Genomic DNA, 16,956 nt, shown 5'->3' with positions numbered 1-16,956 from the left:
TTCCGATTAAGTACATCATACTAGCTTCATTGAATCATTAGGTCACTGAAAGTCATTTATTCTGTACTTTTACTATGTGTATTATGTGAAATTCAAGCTTCTCAGAGGACAATTTAGGGGGGAAAAAATTGCATTGAAATATTTGGATATGTAAACAAGATAGAAAAAGATTTGACATCCATCTTGAACTTTACATGCTAGGTTAGTTTGTGGTTCATTTGAAGACATTGCATACCTCACCAAACAACATACATAGATCAATTATTAGACTCATAAACTGTCACTTCATTTCAGCGCAGTAAAACACACCTGCCGTTGTGAAAAAAACTTTAAATGAGGTAAAACTGCATAACGAATCATAATGTCAACTCAAATGTGGAGGTGTATTGCATTAAAATGTATTCATGTTGTTTTCATAAAGTATTTGCATTGATTCAACAAGCTCATTTTAATGAACATTTTTCACTCCCTGTTTTCAAAAGAAATAGCATCATTATCCTTTTAATTCAGAAAAAAACATCCGATTTTTTCCCCCCTGTGAAAACATGATCTCATTTATTCAGTAAAAGGGGGATTTTGTCATCTCAGGTGACTCCAGTATGTTACTATACAAATGTCATGGCAGCAGGCTCTGAAGCTGTGCTATCAGTTTGTAGTAAGATTTAAGCCTGTTGTACATAAGTACTGCAGACTGTATCTGCTGTACTGTAACTCAGTTGAGCCAGAGCACCACCTGCAGGCCCTCAGCTATTATGTGCTGGGCAGTCCAGTATTGAAGAGAATGATTATGCTAGTAAATCCAGTCTGACTGTCTGTCTTCACCTTCATGTTTCAAGCTGTCATCATGAACATTTGAATCATACTCAGTGTATGATTTTCAACATCGTATTCCCATGAGAGCACCAGTCATTTCTACACTGTACTTTACCTCCCTCACACAACCACACTAAAACTCCATATATGAGCCCTCACATTGAGAATTGAGAGCCTTGCTTCCCACAGCCATCGTGGTCAGGACTTTGCAGTGAAATGCAAGTGGATGGTTGTGTTTGGGGTTGTTTTGAAGTAGCTGCAGATGGCCTGAAATATTGCAGTGAAGACAGAAAGCTTGGAGAGCATGAACTGTTTGACATTCCTCCAGTGATGATGAGAAAGCTCTGCTGGTGAGCAACTCTTCCATACAAGGAGTGACGGAAAAAACTTAAAAATTCACAACATAAAATCTAGTCAAAGTATGTGAATATAACTAAATTATAAATCTAGGGGCAAAAAAATAGATGTTAATTTGCTAATCAAGTAAAAATATCATCCCTGTGAAACAAAATCCAGGGAATATAACACTGATATCTATTGACTTCACCTTTTCACTGAGTTGGTTGGAATGTTCTTTATTTGGTCTCAGATAGCTCAAAAAGAGGTGACTTAATAAGATAGTTACATAAAATGATGATTCATTCATAACAAAGTCCATCCATCCATTTTCTTCTGCTTATCCTGTTAAGGATCATGGGGGCGCTAGAGCCTATCCCAGCAGCCTTCAGGCAAGAGGTGGGGTTCACCCTGGACAGGTCACCAGTCCATCACAGGACCAACACATAGAGACAGACAACCATTCACACTCACAGTCACACCTACGGTCAATTTAGAGTATCAATCAGCCTCGTCCTCTCTTGATGTCTTTGGACTGTGGGAGGAAGCTGGAGTACCAGAGAGAACCCACACAGGGAGAACATGGAGACTCCACACAGAAAGATCCCGTGCTGGAGCTGGGGCTCGAACGTGGAACCTTCTTGCTGTGAGGCGACAGTGCTGACCACTGCACCACCGTGCCGCCTCATAACAAACTAATCAAAGAAAAAAGGCAGCATCAGTGTTGATCCCAGTCTTATCAAAGCAGGCGCACACAGTTTTTATTTAAAAACATTTTTTTTGATAAAGATGATAATTAAGATGAATTTGTAGAGCTCCTTTTGAATTTGTTTTGTTTTTGTTTTTTTTACTTTACATGACAGATGAGGTATCCAAGAAAAAAACAACTGCTATACATGTAAGGAAACCTGTTTTATCATAACCAAATTTTCCAAAACTCCTGCTCATATGTTTCATATTTGGAAACACTGACGTCGTTAATGTTTGAGGCCCAGTCTGGGCTGTACTACTCTCACTTTAAACATTCAGTTCGATTCAGTATTGATTAATATACTGTATACCACTGTACTTAAAAAAAAAAAATAGGCAAGTTCCTGAAATTCAGTAATATCTTCTTGGAATATCTGTTTGTTCATGTTAGTTAAGTTATCTCAAGAGCAGTATTTATATCAGGGTGTTTTGATATAACAAGCCACTCAGTTGTTTGGTCCCAGGAGTGGTTGGTGTGCTGTGATTTCAAGTTGTGGTAGCTTTTGATTTCTCATGACTACATGAGGAGGCACATCTCACCACTAGAGGGCAAGCTCTACTTGTAGTTTCTCCTGAGGATTTCATTGTCTCATTGTCTTTTGATGGCAGGCAAGTGCACACGCTCATTACCAGACATATTTAACGTTGATCACTTAAATGCTCATTGATGAGAGCCAAAAACTGTGTGAAGCCATGTGTCATTCCATCATCAGCCACTGACATGACCAATCATCATCATCACCATCATCATCATCATCATCATCATCATCATCATCATCAGGTTTGAAAACTTGTTTTAGAGAAAATTGTTTGGATACATACATTGATCTATTATCTCTCTTTCTCTTTCTCTCTCAATCTCTTTCTCTCGCTTTCTCTCACTCACATTCACACACACGCACACGCACACACACACATGCACACACACACACACACACACACACAAAAACCACCCTGATACCCCCCATGTCTTGGCAGGGTGCCATCTTCTCTCTCTCTCTCTCTCTCGCTCTCTGGATCTCTGTGGATTCTATACATACCAAATGGAGCCTCACAGCACTGCACTTACTAAACACAGTGGCTTAGGAATGTGAGACAATGCCGCTGTTCCCAGACACCCCCCCCCCCCCCCCCCCCCGGTGGACTAGCTCTGTGAGGCAGTGCAGCACTCAGACACCTCTGATGGCTGAATGTGGCAGGTGGACTCTACGAGCAGAGAAACCAGCATCATTACCTGTCTGGAAAATCTAAAAAACCAAGGGGCAAAAAAAAGGAGGAGGAGCAGTGTCTTTGGAGAGCTGAGATCTCACTCTGCCTCTACCCAACCCCCTTCTCTCTCCCTCACATGCACACTCCCCTCTCACAGACACTCTCTCCCCTTGCCTCTCCCTTCTTCCCTCCCTGTTTGTCTCCTCCACTCTCCGATGCTGGTGTGGTGAACTGCAGGACTCTCTTGGCTGAGCTGCATGGAGGCACAGGGAGGGGCAGGGAGCCCAGGTAAGAACCATTTTCTGCTTCTGCTTCTTCATTTTCTCTTCTCTTTGATGCGCTGTTTTGTTACATTACATGGAGAGTCTTTGTCTGAATGCATGCAATGTGAATTGGCTGCCTACACTGTCTCTTTTATGTGTTCACAGTGTGAATGACACTTTCTACACAACAGCCTCTTTGAGTGATGTTTGTCAAAGGTGCTTGTGATTCATGTCAAGAGTTTGTCACTGATACGTGTTAAATATAACAGTGCACCAACCTGTGATCATCCATTTGTTGAGGTTTCACCCCCATATTTCACGTTTATAATCTATTACCTATGGCAGTGCAGGGCTTTTCATATCTGCACACCAAATCAGCCATGCAAAAACTGATCTGATGAAAGACAAAATACTGTACTGGCCTTTTGTTGTCCGTGCCAGCTGTACAGTAGCACTGGACAATGCCTCAGCTCCGCATTGCATTTCAACACGATGTGCAAAGTGTTAAGGTTTCCAAGTCTCTCATTTCATATTGAAGGGATGGTGAAAGTTGCTTGAAGAAATCAAAAGAACATGCATCACATGTATGAGGTGAGGCAACACAGTGAAGTGTAGATTAGAATGTCAAGATCACATTAGCTGCCTCTGAATCTGTGGTGTTTATCCAGCCAGTGACAGTGAATGATGTTTGCCCCATAAGTTACTTTAAAATAAAGTACCTGCAGCCACTCTCATTTGCATCTACACTGTTTTGAATGAATACATTACAATTACTGTGTGAAAACCTATCCTGGAGTTACTTTGTTCTACTTGTAAGGCTATTTGTGTGCTGGATCTTTCAGGGTCTAATAGGAGCTTTAGCAAGAACACTGTAAAAGAGAGATATTTATAAGAAGGATTTGGTACTTCAGCATGCACAATGACCTGGTGACAAGGGTATTGAGGGAAAATGTAAATTTCTCCTGCCTGCGCTACCTAATCAAACAGTGATTGATTTATTGAACACAGGCACTGAGTTTGATTCCACTTTTGGCAAACGCACGGCACATCATCTCTCACTTTATCTTCGGCTCTCTCCATCTGTCAGTCTGCAAGTGTTGGCAGGTTCACACAAAGTCTCGGCTGACAGCTTGAGATGGCATCAGCCATTACCTGAAAACAGCACAATTGTGTCCTGTGTTGACTTTTTAGAAGTGACCTTTGCTCCTTAATCTCTGACAACTTTACAGCTGATTTGACAGGTGATGGCGAGATCATCCCATCTGTGTATACTTGTTGTCCTTTACAGACAGATAATACCATGAGCTCTTTATGTTTGTGGCTGATTAATGTCCAACTCAACTTCCACCGAACATGATATAATCATACATGAGTACAGAAAACATGAGAATAATAATCACAAACAGGAGGAAACCAGTATAGCAGCTGATCCAGACACACATGCCTGGTCAAAATAGAATCGGAGATGCGAAAGCATGAGATTTTCACTAACAATGTTATCGCACAATTGTTATGACATCTGCCAAGCAAGTCCTCTTTTTGGTGTTGTGTGTCTGTTTGTCTGTCAGACAGATTACACAAAAATTATGATTTTTTTTTTTTAACCAAACATGGAGGAGGGGTGTACTGTGAGCTGAGCAAAAATCAATCAATTTGCTTTACTCCTAAATTGGATCAACCAGGTCAATATCAAACGTAATCAAAAACGCCTAAAGAACTTTGTCATGGGTTACTGTGGTTTTGGATCAACTATGGTACCATGGTTAATCAGCCAAATATCTCACTGTAGAACAGGAAACTGCTGTATCTGGACACCGCATAGTCAGATCTTCTCCACTTGTTCGATGATAATACTGGCCTGACTACATTTACAAGCTGAATTTAAGTCATAGTGCCACCTAGTGGTTACAGGAAGTAAGCCTTATGTCACAAACATTTGATTCACATCAGAATTACACTGTGTTGTCTTCGCACGTAGCACGGTAACATGTTAGTAACCGTGCTCTCCAGCGTCACCAAGTGAGCGCAGGAGGTCACATTTGCACCACTGTGCTCTCTGTAGTCTGCTTCCACGATGAATTCATGAAAAATCGAAAAATGAGCAGGTTTCATCACCCACCTGTGCTGCAGAGGGAATGGCCAAACTGGGTAGCACAAAAGTGCCAGGGGACAGACATTCATCTTGGCAGAGCAATGTGCTCTCTGACTGCTTTATAGTTATTATCAGCAACAATATCTCCTTAAGGAATTGAACCAAAGGGATTTTGGAGTCCCTCACCACTTTATTATGATTAAAATGTTAAGTCATTTTTTATGGTGTAAGCAGTTGTTTAAAGTCTCCCATTCGGAAATATGGGTTGGGGGAAAACAGTCGTGCGGTCGTATTATTTTCATACCTTAGACGAGTAAATGTACGCTATGATTACCATCACGGTTCATATCGCAGTCCAACCACAGATCGATGGGATGGATCAATGGAACATGTCTTGGACAGCTCATACAGTGATGCACTGTAACAAGAGTCATTCCTTTAGATGATAAACAGGAATACCCAGAATTCTAAAACATGTCAGGTTTCTGTACGAGACCCAAGCTTCGATGAGTTGATAGATGTTTGCATTTAATTATCATGTAAATGATCAAATAGCAGTTGTGGGAAAATCAGGACAAGGGTTTCAGAGGGATTTCAAGCCTGATTGTTTGCTTGATGGAAATGAAAACTAGAGCGACTTGTCGTCTAAATATTGAGCAAACATTTCATTACAACAGCGGCGGTAACGCTATCGTCTTCCTAGTTGTGTTGGTCCTCTCTGGGGTAATCAATCAATAGCGAGCAATGAGCTTCTCTCAGTGAAATCAGAATCCATCATGATCGACTCCGGCCAGCGCCTTCACACACTTTTTATATAAGAGAAATTCATCTCTCTTAGAAGGATACTGCAAATAGCAATGGCTTCAGCCATCTGGTACGGTCCATCAGGAAGCTGGTACTCCCACACTCCTTTCCATTAACGCTGCATTTTATCAGCAACAAGACATACAGCAGTAACATTTGTGTGGTTAGCGAAATGTTGCACATGGACTTTCTTCTTTTTTGCAAGGTTTTTTTTTTTTGGTGAAAAACACAACAGATATTGTTATTCGGGGGGAAATTATGTTTTTAGCCTACATGTTTCAGAAAAAATGAATCATGTTGCTTCAGGAACTTCAGCTTCCTGCCATTTGCGAAGTACAGTTGTACATTGCTTACATTTTTCTGTCTTTCAGCGAAATGCAAGGCATTTCACTATCCTATCTCAGCCTTCTCACATTCTAGCACAACTTTTCCCCCTGCAAGTAAGGCAGACCTTTAACCTTGATCAGGTTCAACTTTTTTAGAGTATGTGCACTCTCCTGTGTTTAAAAAGGGGCTATTTTCATTACCTTCTATTTTCAGAGTTGTTAATAACCTGCAGGAACTTGTTTTCTTTTTTGAATTTTGGATGTTTGAGACAGGTTTTGGATGACTTGATTAAGGAGCATGACCCTTTCAGAAGACATTTTCTTAACAGAAATGAGGACGTCAGCCCCCAGCATAGTGATTACAAGGTGTTGTGATTATAAAAGAAAATTCTATTCCCGGTCTTAAACAATGCTGTGATTATCTATGCACTTTTGTTGGTACACAGTCATTGGTTGGAATTATAGAAAATGGGAGAATGTGTAGACTTGTACAATGTAGTTGTATGGATTGTGATGAATGGCAATCAGGTGAGTTACTGAAGCACAGCAGATGGAAGGTGATACATTTACTGAGGTTCCATGTCCTGCTTACAGCCACAGCCATCTTAGTTTTATTATTGCTGCATTAAACTTTGTTAGATTATATTAGCTGAGATTGGCAGTGAATTAATTAAAACGGAAAAAAAAACCCTACCCCTTAATGATTTTACTAAAAATGTAGAAACAAGATCAATAATTCCAACAATTCTCATTGCTCTCTTGAACTCTTGTGTGTGTCTGCTAATAGAGCCCAATAAAGATATCCAGAAGCTGCTAAAGCCCCCCAGTTCAGGTGACCTATCTAAGGAGCTGTTCCAGCACGCAGCAGGGGAGGAGGAGGGCGGCCTGTCAGGGCACACCGCTAGCCTGCTGCACATCACTGAGAAGAGACGTGAGTACTGGTGCGAAGAGTGAAGAGGAGAGCTATTAAGAATGATATCAAGTAGTATGAATATTTATTGGCGGTAAAGAGGGGATGTAAGTTAATTAGGGGTTGAAAATTCCTCAGGCAGGATACCAAATCAATAGTAAGTGTCTCTAATAACAAAGGAGATAAGGAGTATTAAATAGAGAGTAGAGGATAGTGTGCTGCTCCGTCAGAGGTGGTCACTTCTGGATTCATGTGCAATAAAATACAACAATCAACGTAAAAACCACAGGAGTGAGCAGCACTAATGCCTTTCACACAGATGTTATTCAGGGATATACAGTATGTTCTCATGCCGTCCAGGTTTATCCTCTCTGCTCTTGAAACCCACTGAATGATCACTGCCTTTTTTTAGGTATTCATTCTCTAAGGTCACTGCACCACAGCCTGAAAGGCTGAAAGGACTCATTGTGCACCAGTGCTATACAGAGACAAATACTGGGGCTACATGGGTGACAAGGCAGCCTTTATCTGCTTCACTAACTAAACAGTTTTTCAGAGAGACAGCTCATCCAGAGGCTAATGTGTGTGTCTGTGTGCTTTAATGTGACCCTCTTGTTAGCCATGCCACCTGGCACAGTAACTAGCTGGTGGAAGAGAAAGAGATTTAAAAAAACAAAAAAACCAAAACAATACATGGACAAATCTTATCCTGAGAAAAAGATGACTTCAGAAATAAGTTTTTACACTGATTTTCTTTCTTTTGTTGAGAGATCAAGATTACATTTTAAAAAATGTTTCCATTTAATGGAGACAGAGCCCAACTGCATCCTTAATGGCACAGAAATAAACGATTTCCTCCTGCTGCAGTTTTACAGGGACTCCTGAGTCATTTGCAACATTTATTTTTAGGAGCCTGGAGCAACCAGTCAACCCCCCAAAAAAAACATATCTTATCCCAGACGGGAGCAAGTTGGCAATTAGGTGTGACAAACGATGCTCTAAGGAACACACAGCATATGTTTGCATGCATACATACAAACCCACAAATCAGCAGTGTAAAGATAAGAAACATTAAAAGTTGGAGTAAACCTTAAACTAGACCTTTATGCTTCTAGATGCAAAGTAGATAAATTGACCCGCTTAATGTGTTTCTGATTAAAAATGACATCCAGTGTTTTTGTCACCGAGTGGAAAATTTAGTTACCATATTTTTTAAGCAGTACTTTTTGAAGAAACTAACTCCAAAGCTTAGCCTTGTCTCACCTTCACACCTCATTTTCACTCAACCACCGCCCACTCATCCCTGCTCCCAAATGAAAACGCCTCCCTTTTTCCCTTCTTCCATATTCCAGTTTTTTTTTTGTTCTCTTTTTTTTCCACTCATCTGTTCTTGGTCACAAGAGAAAAAAGCAATTGAAAGAATATGGAACATCAAATTGATAATATGCAAACAATTATTTTCTCACCATGGGTATACAGATGAAAGGAGACGTATTATTTTTCATTTCTTTTGTTTCACAGACACAGGAGGATCGCAAATGGAAGATTAAGGGCACGTTGAGAGTAATGAAATATGTCAAGGAGATAAATGCATCAGCATACATACACAGGCTGTCATGTGATGCAAGAATGAGTGGTGGATTTTGTAGGTGATCTCTCCGCTTGGTTCAAAATCGAATCCAAATGTCAGTGTGAATTCCTTAATGTTCTTTGTCCACACTGGCATCTCTCCCCTGATTGGCTTTTAAGATAGAGGCAGTTGTTTGGCCCTGTCTGGGAGAGAGAGAGAGAGAGTTATGATCAATTATTTAAGGAGAGGGTGTGGGAGAGGGGAAAAAGAGATGAGGGAGAGGTGGCTGAGAAAACAAGCACAGAATGGGTATAGAGGCAGAAAAGTAATGCAGAATGTGTTGTTTAATAAAATGCATTTATCACAAGCTTTAATCCCTCCTGCCTCTCTTCTTTTACTATGGTTTCATTTTCACGCCATTCTTCCATCATTCTTTCCATACTGTAATTTTTTTTTAATCTCATAATTTCAAATCCTTCAGTTTTTGTTACATTTTTCTTTCACTGACCACCACATGATGTGATAATGTGTCAAAATTATACAGTATGACAGCGCCGTGGAGACAATGTCAGTGTAAATCAGTTGTAGTGGTGGGTCAAAAGGACCTGTGTTCTCTCAGCCATTCCAGTGGTACTGAGTGACACTGGTACTCAATTTCAACATCAAGTATTGTGCTGTTCAGAGACTGTGGTCATCTCACATCAGTGAGATGGATCACTTACCTGATGTAAGTTCAGGTCTTTGAGTATCTACAGTACAAAGGCCCTCGAACTGACAATGATATTCATGTACCCACTACAAGGCACTTCAGAAAATACTGTTTTACTCGGTGAACATTCAGGAGGTACCTGCCTCTACAACCACATCCCCTATCACCTGTGCTGTCTGTGGCAGCCATGGGCCAAAGACTGGCCTCCATAGCAAAAAGACTCACAAGTGCCAAAGGCAGGACTGGCATGGTAGGGCACAATGGACACCGTAAACAGAAAATCACCAAGGATAAGGGCTCCACATTTACACTGATCAAACCAAAGAAAGGGGGCATCAGACAAGACACACAGATTCCTGCTAATTCTTGGCTGATGGAGGGGCTGTCTTTTATTACACCTGGGGCAGCAGCTCTCAAGATGGACCCATCTAAGGCTGTCTGCAACCACTCAAACACTTGTGCTTCCAGTTTGCAAACTGGTTGGCCACCGTCTGTCTGAGATGCCACCCAATTTGTTCAGCAATGTCTTTTGGAGTTGCTAAACCGCTCCTTGAGGGGACATCTCCGAGAAATGATTTCTGCCCCCACTTTGAGGGATCCTGGAATTTGGCAGGCTTTTAAGGAAAGAAGACCTATGTCGGGATGGACAGGTGCAAGGGGAGGGTGCGGTGTCCCTTTGCCCTTTCAGACAGTCCACCACCGTGACCTCATCCTGACGTACTTCCTTGCTAGGATGACCGAGCTGCTGTAAGATTTGACAAATCGATGTGATGTGATGCGGGGACCCAACCATGCACCCCCATAATGAACAGACACCTCATCAGCTAGGAAGCACCCATAAACACATAATGGGGAATGTCTGCTGTCTACATAAGTTTTAATTGTCATTCCTAGCTCCCTGAGCAGCTTCAGCACTGCCTCCACACTCTTAGAAGATGTTGGTGGACTAAGGCTCAGGATTACTCAGTCCTGCACTGCAGAACTACCTGACAATTTGAGAGACTTATGAATAACCCAAGGATAGATGAGCCCAAAGTCCCAATAAGATTAAGTGATATGAGATGTAATATGAGAAAAGCGAGTGTTGGGTTGATCACACCGTCAGTTTTAGTTGTTAGCTGTGTGAACCTCCTTGTTAGATGTCTCTGAGATTTTTTCAAACTGAGAATCTGTTCCTGACTCAAACTGAGAAAAGGCTGCTTGCAGGTGTGTGTAAGGGGAACAACATTGCAGCAAAACACCTGAGCCTTCCGTGTAGGCATCAGATGGACTGGCTGTAGTTAGATGAATGACACGGCAGACTATTTTCACTCAGGGTTAGTGGTCTAAACAGAAACATCAACACCTTTGACAGAGGTTTTCAAATAACATGGGATGATAAAATCTTTCCCAATGTGCCCACAGATAGCTGGTGAATTGTTTGCCAGATTTGACGTCTCTTGACCGACAGCTGATTCGTAAGGAACAACAAACACTCCTCCATCTGCCTCTGCGCAGCCTCCCAGCACGTTTCTCATGCTAAAAGATTAGCTCAGCTCCATTACACAGAATCGGTTCCTAAATTGGATGAAGCTGAGACAAGCTGATGTACTTGAACCTCTCGCAAGACTTTATATATATTACAGAGCCTCTGAATAAATTTCACCTTACATACATTACATAGTCAGCCTGATTGGAATGTCGAGCCCGGCACGCTGCTGGTACACAGCACATATTTCAGTGTGACCCTGAGCAGCAGTCATGACTTCTGAGAAAAATTAGCGCAGAAATGAACAGGTGCAAAACATCCCAGGAGGAAATGGAGCTCTGTGGGTTAGAGAATGGGCTGCAGATGCCATTTCTCCTCACACTAAAGCTCTTGTTTCAGTTCATAAATCAAAACCTGTGATAACACACACAGCGTGAAAGAGAGGCTGACTACAGTAGGGAGCTTAGAGGCTGATTAAAGAAATCTACCGTGTGTGAAATATTTCTGAGGTAGAGAGCCCCGAGCTTTACAGAAGATGCACTGATGAAACTGGATAAAAGAGTCAATTGGTTCTTTGTTGAGATTGATTTTATAATAATACTGCAAGGGTCAGCTTGCCTGGTTATGAGAACAGAGAAGATTCAAGAGAACCCTAACACAATGGGCTGCCAAGCTTTGTGCTTACTGTGTATGCAGTTTATCCCTGACTTTCTTCCTAGATGTGAACAATTACGTGGTTAAGTTGTGAAGTTTAAATCTCACATCATCTCCAAATATTTTTCTGATTTCCTCTCTGCCTTCTAGAACCCCTGAGTAGTGTGTCTTCTTTAGAAGTGCACTTTGACCTCCTGGATCTGACCGAGCTAACTGACATGTCTGACCACGAGCTGGCTGAGGTGTTTGCTGATTCTGATGAGGAGAACCACAACGAGTCTCCAGCAGGTACGAATCATCCTGAAATAAGTAAGAATAAAGTCCTGCAGGGATGATGTTAGCTTGTGAAGGGTGAGCTTTTATTTTCAAAGGGAAAGATGTCAGGAGGGGACAGGCAAGTATGGCTAATAGTGACCATCACAACCAAGAAAATATGCTGTCAAGGTGATAGGGTGAAGTCAGCAGAATCATGGGTTCCCTCCATCACAAGCCACATGTTTGCTCGGCAAAACAAGAAACAAATGAACAGCACTTTGGTAATTTTTGAGCATAATATAATAGTTTAATCATGTAATAATGTAAAATGATAGAAGTCCAAAGCTGGCTGTGGCTAACTATAGTGTGGACACATGGCTTCTGCGTCACCATAACTAGCTAGCTTCTTCTGCTTTTGGTGTGATGACACTGAAGTGCCTTTTAGTCTTTTTTTAAGGCACATGCATGCTTCGAAATTCACGACATGTTTTATTCCACTGAACAACAGTTAGAATATATAAACTAGTGGGAGCCACTGTATTTCAGGCACTGAAATGATAACCCCCAAAAGTTCTACAGACTTAGGGATGAGGGAACTGGATGCTCCACAGCGACATTCCTTCACCACTTTTTAACTGGAATACAAGGGAAAGAGGAACCTCTTTCACAGCTAAATACAGCACATATGTTGTTTAAGCACCAAGCATATTGTAAAAGTTAGAGCTGACAGAAAATTCTATGTCTACCCTAACATTCTAACTGAGACATGTAGGCTAATAGTAGCTACAACAAAGATGTAAAAAAAATAAATAAAAAAAAGCATATACTAAGCATATGCCAGTAAAATATGGAGCTCTAATTATTTAGCATTGCACACCAGCATTTTGAATTCTTGAAACAGTTCAAAAAAGGATCAAAGCAGGCGAAGCAGAAACAGAGGCATTTTTTAATGGTTATTATTGTTTTATTTCAACTCTTCAAGGCATTCTTCAAGACCTGTAAGCAGACAATGTGTAGAAGCAGCAGTGTTTTTCCTAAAGGTGTCCCACACATATGTTTCTATTTAGCTGACAGCCAGCAGGGATAATAATAATAAACAACCTTCTCTCCCCGTATGTTGCTTTACTTGAACAAGTGTATGTGTGTGTGTGTGTGTGTGTGTGTGTGTGTGTGTGTGTGTGTGCGCGTGCGCGTAGAAAAAAAAGCCATAACATGAAGTTTTGTGTGAGTTGTTCCTCCTCCTCAATCTACTGAAAGCTTATTTTAGTAACCAGCGACACAGAGAATGACAAGAGGGAATTCTTTCTCTTAGAGAATGTCTGACCTCTGTGCAAACATGCATAATAAAAAGGTGCGACAGTTCACCTTGCATGTGTCCCAGCAGCAGCAACGAGATGAAGACCACCCTATCTCTTTCCCGCTTTTCAAAAGGAAGCAAATATCTTTTACCATGTTTTATTCATGACCTAAATGCCTCATCCAGCATTCAGACAGTGAAGACTGCTGCAACACTGTTGCCTCTCTCAGCAGGCTCGCAGGGCTTCGCTTTAGACGGTGTCTCACAAATACTGTACTGTATATTTCCTATGTGGGTCAAATTGTGAAAAAAAACTTTCTTGATTCCATCATGGTATTCTCAATGAGTGCTGAACCAATCCACGTGGGTAGGGAATCAAAGGGTAACACAGGGTGATGATGGTTGATGAGTGTGTGTGTGTGTGTGTGTGTGTGTGTGTGTGTGTGTGTGTGTGTGTGTGTGTGTGTGTGTGTGTGTGTGTGTGTGTGTGTGTGTGCAGGCAGGAGCATAGTCTGCCAGAGAAGAGATCTGCCGCCAGTTTCCTGTTTAAATCCACTGAAAAACAGATTTTAATCAAAAATATCACGGTAATGATGAGGCTACCAGGGGAGCGTATTGATTATAGTAATATCCAGTTAAACAACATCTTTCCCTTTTCTTTTCCTCCTTCTATCTAATGTTCCATATCATGGCACAGCTTGTTAAGTGTGAGTTATTTTCCCAGCAGACCATCTGTGCTATATGCTGCTGTCTTCAGTTCCAAAGCCAATTCTTTAAAGGCGTTTTACAGCTTCTACTGCAAAGAATTATGTGTGCATGTTTGACAGAAAGTACAGGTGCAGAAGAGGATAGGAGAGTCACATCTGCTGTTCTGCTTCCTGCTAATACAGATTAAGTCCTGCTGTCACGAGACGGACAGCTGTGTAACACCGTTACAGTGTTAAAAGCTCTAACAGCTTCAGACTTGTGATGGAAATAAGAGACAAACAATCATGAACTGTTTGTACATTCAGGAAGAAGTGATCTGTCTTCGTTGTTAATTCATGCAAGTAAAAATAAATCAGCCATGAGTGGATGATTGGCTTCCTTGCTGAGAGTCCCAAAATTTTGACTTCAGAAGAATCATTTTCAGCTTTTGCTTCTGAAAGTCTCTCACCACCACGAGGCCTGTCTGTCTGTCTCTCTGTTCGTTTCTGCCTCGGTTGTTTTACCCCCAATTCTCTCTCCTTGTCTTCCTAAGATATTAAACAGGACAACAATTCAGGATGGCTTTAGTGTCTTTAAGCAAAAGAGTCCTGCAAAATCACGTCATGTTGTTGTTGGTTTTCAAAAGCTTATATAGCTCTATAGCTTTCGAAGAAAGTGTCATTTTGAAAAAGACTGAGCAGGAATGGCAAAGAAAACAACAAATCCCTCAGGGACTTCAAAACCAAAGGGAGTTTCATTTCATAATGTTGGAAGACACCCTGTATGAAAGGGGTTCTCATAGCCACTCTTCACCGCCGGTTTATGGATTCTTGTTTTGAACCCTTGAGTTTGGTATTTTGGTTCTCACCATCTTTTGGAAGCAGACCCCATTTACATGAGAACATGAGGCACCCACGCCCTAAAGCACATACTCATTAGCACCAATTTTACTCTAAACTGAACAACAGTTTGTAAAAATGATTTTGCTCTGAAGATGACGTGAAACAAGCGATTGAGACTGACTAATCCAGTCTTCGGATTGTAAATGTTGGCAGTATGTGTGAGTATTTGAATATGAATAAAACTGTTGAGTGTGTGCGATTGTGTGCATGTGAGAGTTGAGGGAGAGGTTAAAGCATGTGAGGGGAGGACCAGATGGGTGAGTGGGTTCATGATAAATGTAGGCTCCTGAATAATTTACTTTTCCCTGCTGGAAATAAGTTCTAGTCCTTCAAAAGCCATTTAAACTGTTATCATAATTGGAGTAACCACACTAGCACATTATTAATAGATGCTTATGTCTTGTTTGTTTTCTTTAGTCATGTGTTTATTTTATCCCTTTCACTTCTCTTGTCCTATTTTCTAGCTTATTCGGTGGATTAACTTGTTATTCCATGAAATTTCCGAACTAAATGGTCGTTTTCTAATTATACATCATAACTAAAATTCACAGCAAATAATGTGCTCCCGTCAATGTTTCATAAAGTCTTTCTTTCTAGAACTGCACTCGATTTAACAAACAAAAGACTGATTTGTCAAGTGTGTTGGCTTCTTGTTTTTGGATCTTCTTGATGAATCATTCATTCAGTGGTTGATTACCCTTTAAAAACAAGAAATTGTGATCGATGTACTAGAAGAGCGCTACTAATGCAAAAAGTGCAATCCCATCTCAAACCAGTGCCCCCGGTGCTGCTTCAAGCTTTTCATGACTCCACAAATTATTTACTCCTTGAAAATACTTTGCAATAACCAATAGAGCTGTGCTAGGATTATGGAAATGAGTGTTGTTTCCCTTTAATGGTTTGAAAGACAAGGACGTCGTGGCGCATGTGTTTGCATGTACTATGTAGGTACAGATATGAACACTCTTTTTGCCTTCCTTGTGCTTTTCACAGTCCAGGGTTTCAAAAACATTAAGTTATGCAGCATGCTGACAGAGGAGTCTAATGGCTGCTGGGCAGCCGCACAAAGGAGGTACTTCACAGTACCTCATAGCTGAGGGTACATTGTATGACAAAGACAGCAAGAGAGAGAGAGAGAGAGAGAGAGAGAGAGAGAGAGAGAGAGAGATAGGGAGGGAGGGGGAGAGAGAGAGAGAGAGAGAGAGGGATGGAGGGAGGGAGAGAGAGAGAGAGCATCTATTTATGTTGTAGGGAGGTTTTAAAGTGACCTCTCTGGTGGGCAGACATTCCTGTTGGGGTTTTCTGAGGGCACCAGTCATTTAATCAAATAGCCTACTAGTGCAAAAAAAGCAAATGATAGATGGAAACATGCACTGTGTGCACATTCATGAATGTAAACACGATATGTAGCAGACGCACATTCATATAAGTTCATAAATCCAGCAGACATGAAGTGGCAGGTGTTTGGTGCAGCAGACTCACCCCAGCAGATTGTTGTCCTGCTCATTAAAATCCAGAGGAGACACCATCAATCTGAAGCGATCAATATTCTCACTCCACCCAACAACCCCACGCCCCCTTCTTTGTCTGTCTCCAATGTGTGTGAGGATCTGGAGCTTTGAGGATGCAGGAGTGTTCACTTAACTAACATACACCATAGAAACCAGTCAGCTTTGTGTCTGGCGCCTTGCTCTCCTAAGGAAAGGTTTGACATCACCACCAAGTGGCGTGAAACTGAAATAGCTACAAAACTGAACAATCACATCATTCTATGGCGGCTAAGTGGCCAAGAGTACAGCAATACTTAAAGAGAATGTGTAGCGACATTTAGAGAATTTCTGCTGCTGTTTGTGTGAGACATCACATAGACCGGATTCTTATCTCATCTCAACAGAGCCTTGCAAAGCACCT

The 16,956-nt window shown here is 41.3% G+C and overlaps 1 protein-coding gene across 1 annotated transcript in view; it reads left to right on the top strand.

The window, feature by feature from the left end:
- Positions 1-3,066: 3,066 nt before the first annotated feature.
- The window catches only part of dbndd1 (dysbindin domain containing 1), a 15,457-nt gene continuing 1,567 nt past the window's right edge, over positions 3,067-16,956 (top strand). The window contains exons 1-3 of the mRNA XM_086184902.1: positions 3,067-3,396; positions 7,381-7,524; positions 12,055-12,192. Of these exons, the coding sequence (XP_086041028.1) occupies positions 3,366-3,396; positions 7,381-7,524; positions 12,055-12,192 (313 nt within the window). The 5' untranslated portion in view covers positions 3,067-3,365. The remainder of the gene's footprint in view (positions 3,397-7,380; positions 7,525-12,054; positions 12,193-16,956) is intronic.

The sequence above is a fragment of the Aulostomus chinensis genome, chromosome 2 (assembly GCF_037954235.1).
Source record: "Aulostomus chinensis isolate RoL2024-O1b breed Wild chromosome 2, RoL_Achi_v1.0, whole genome shotgun sequence".
In the NCBI taxonomy this organism is placed as follows: Eukaryota; Metazoa; Chordata; class Actinopteri; order Syngnathiformes; family Aulostomidae; genus Aulostomus; species Aulostomus chinensis.
The sequence above is the reverse complement of the archived record's forward strand: the minus strand, read 5'-3'. Positions and strand labels throughout refer to the sequence as shown.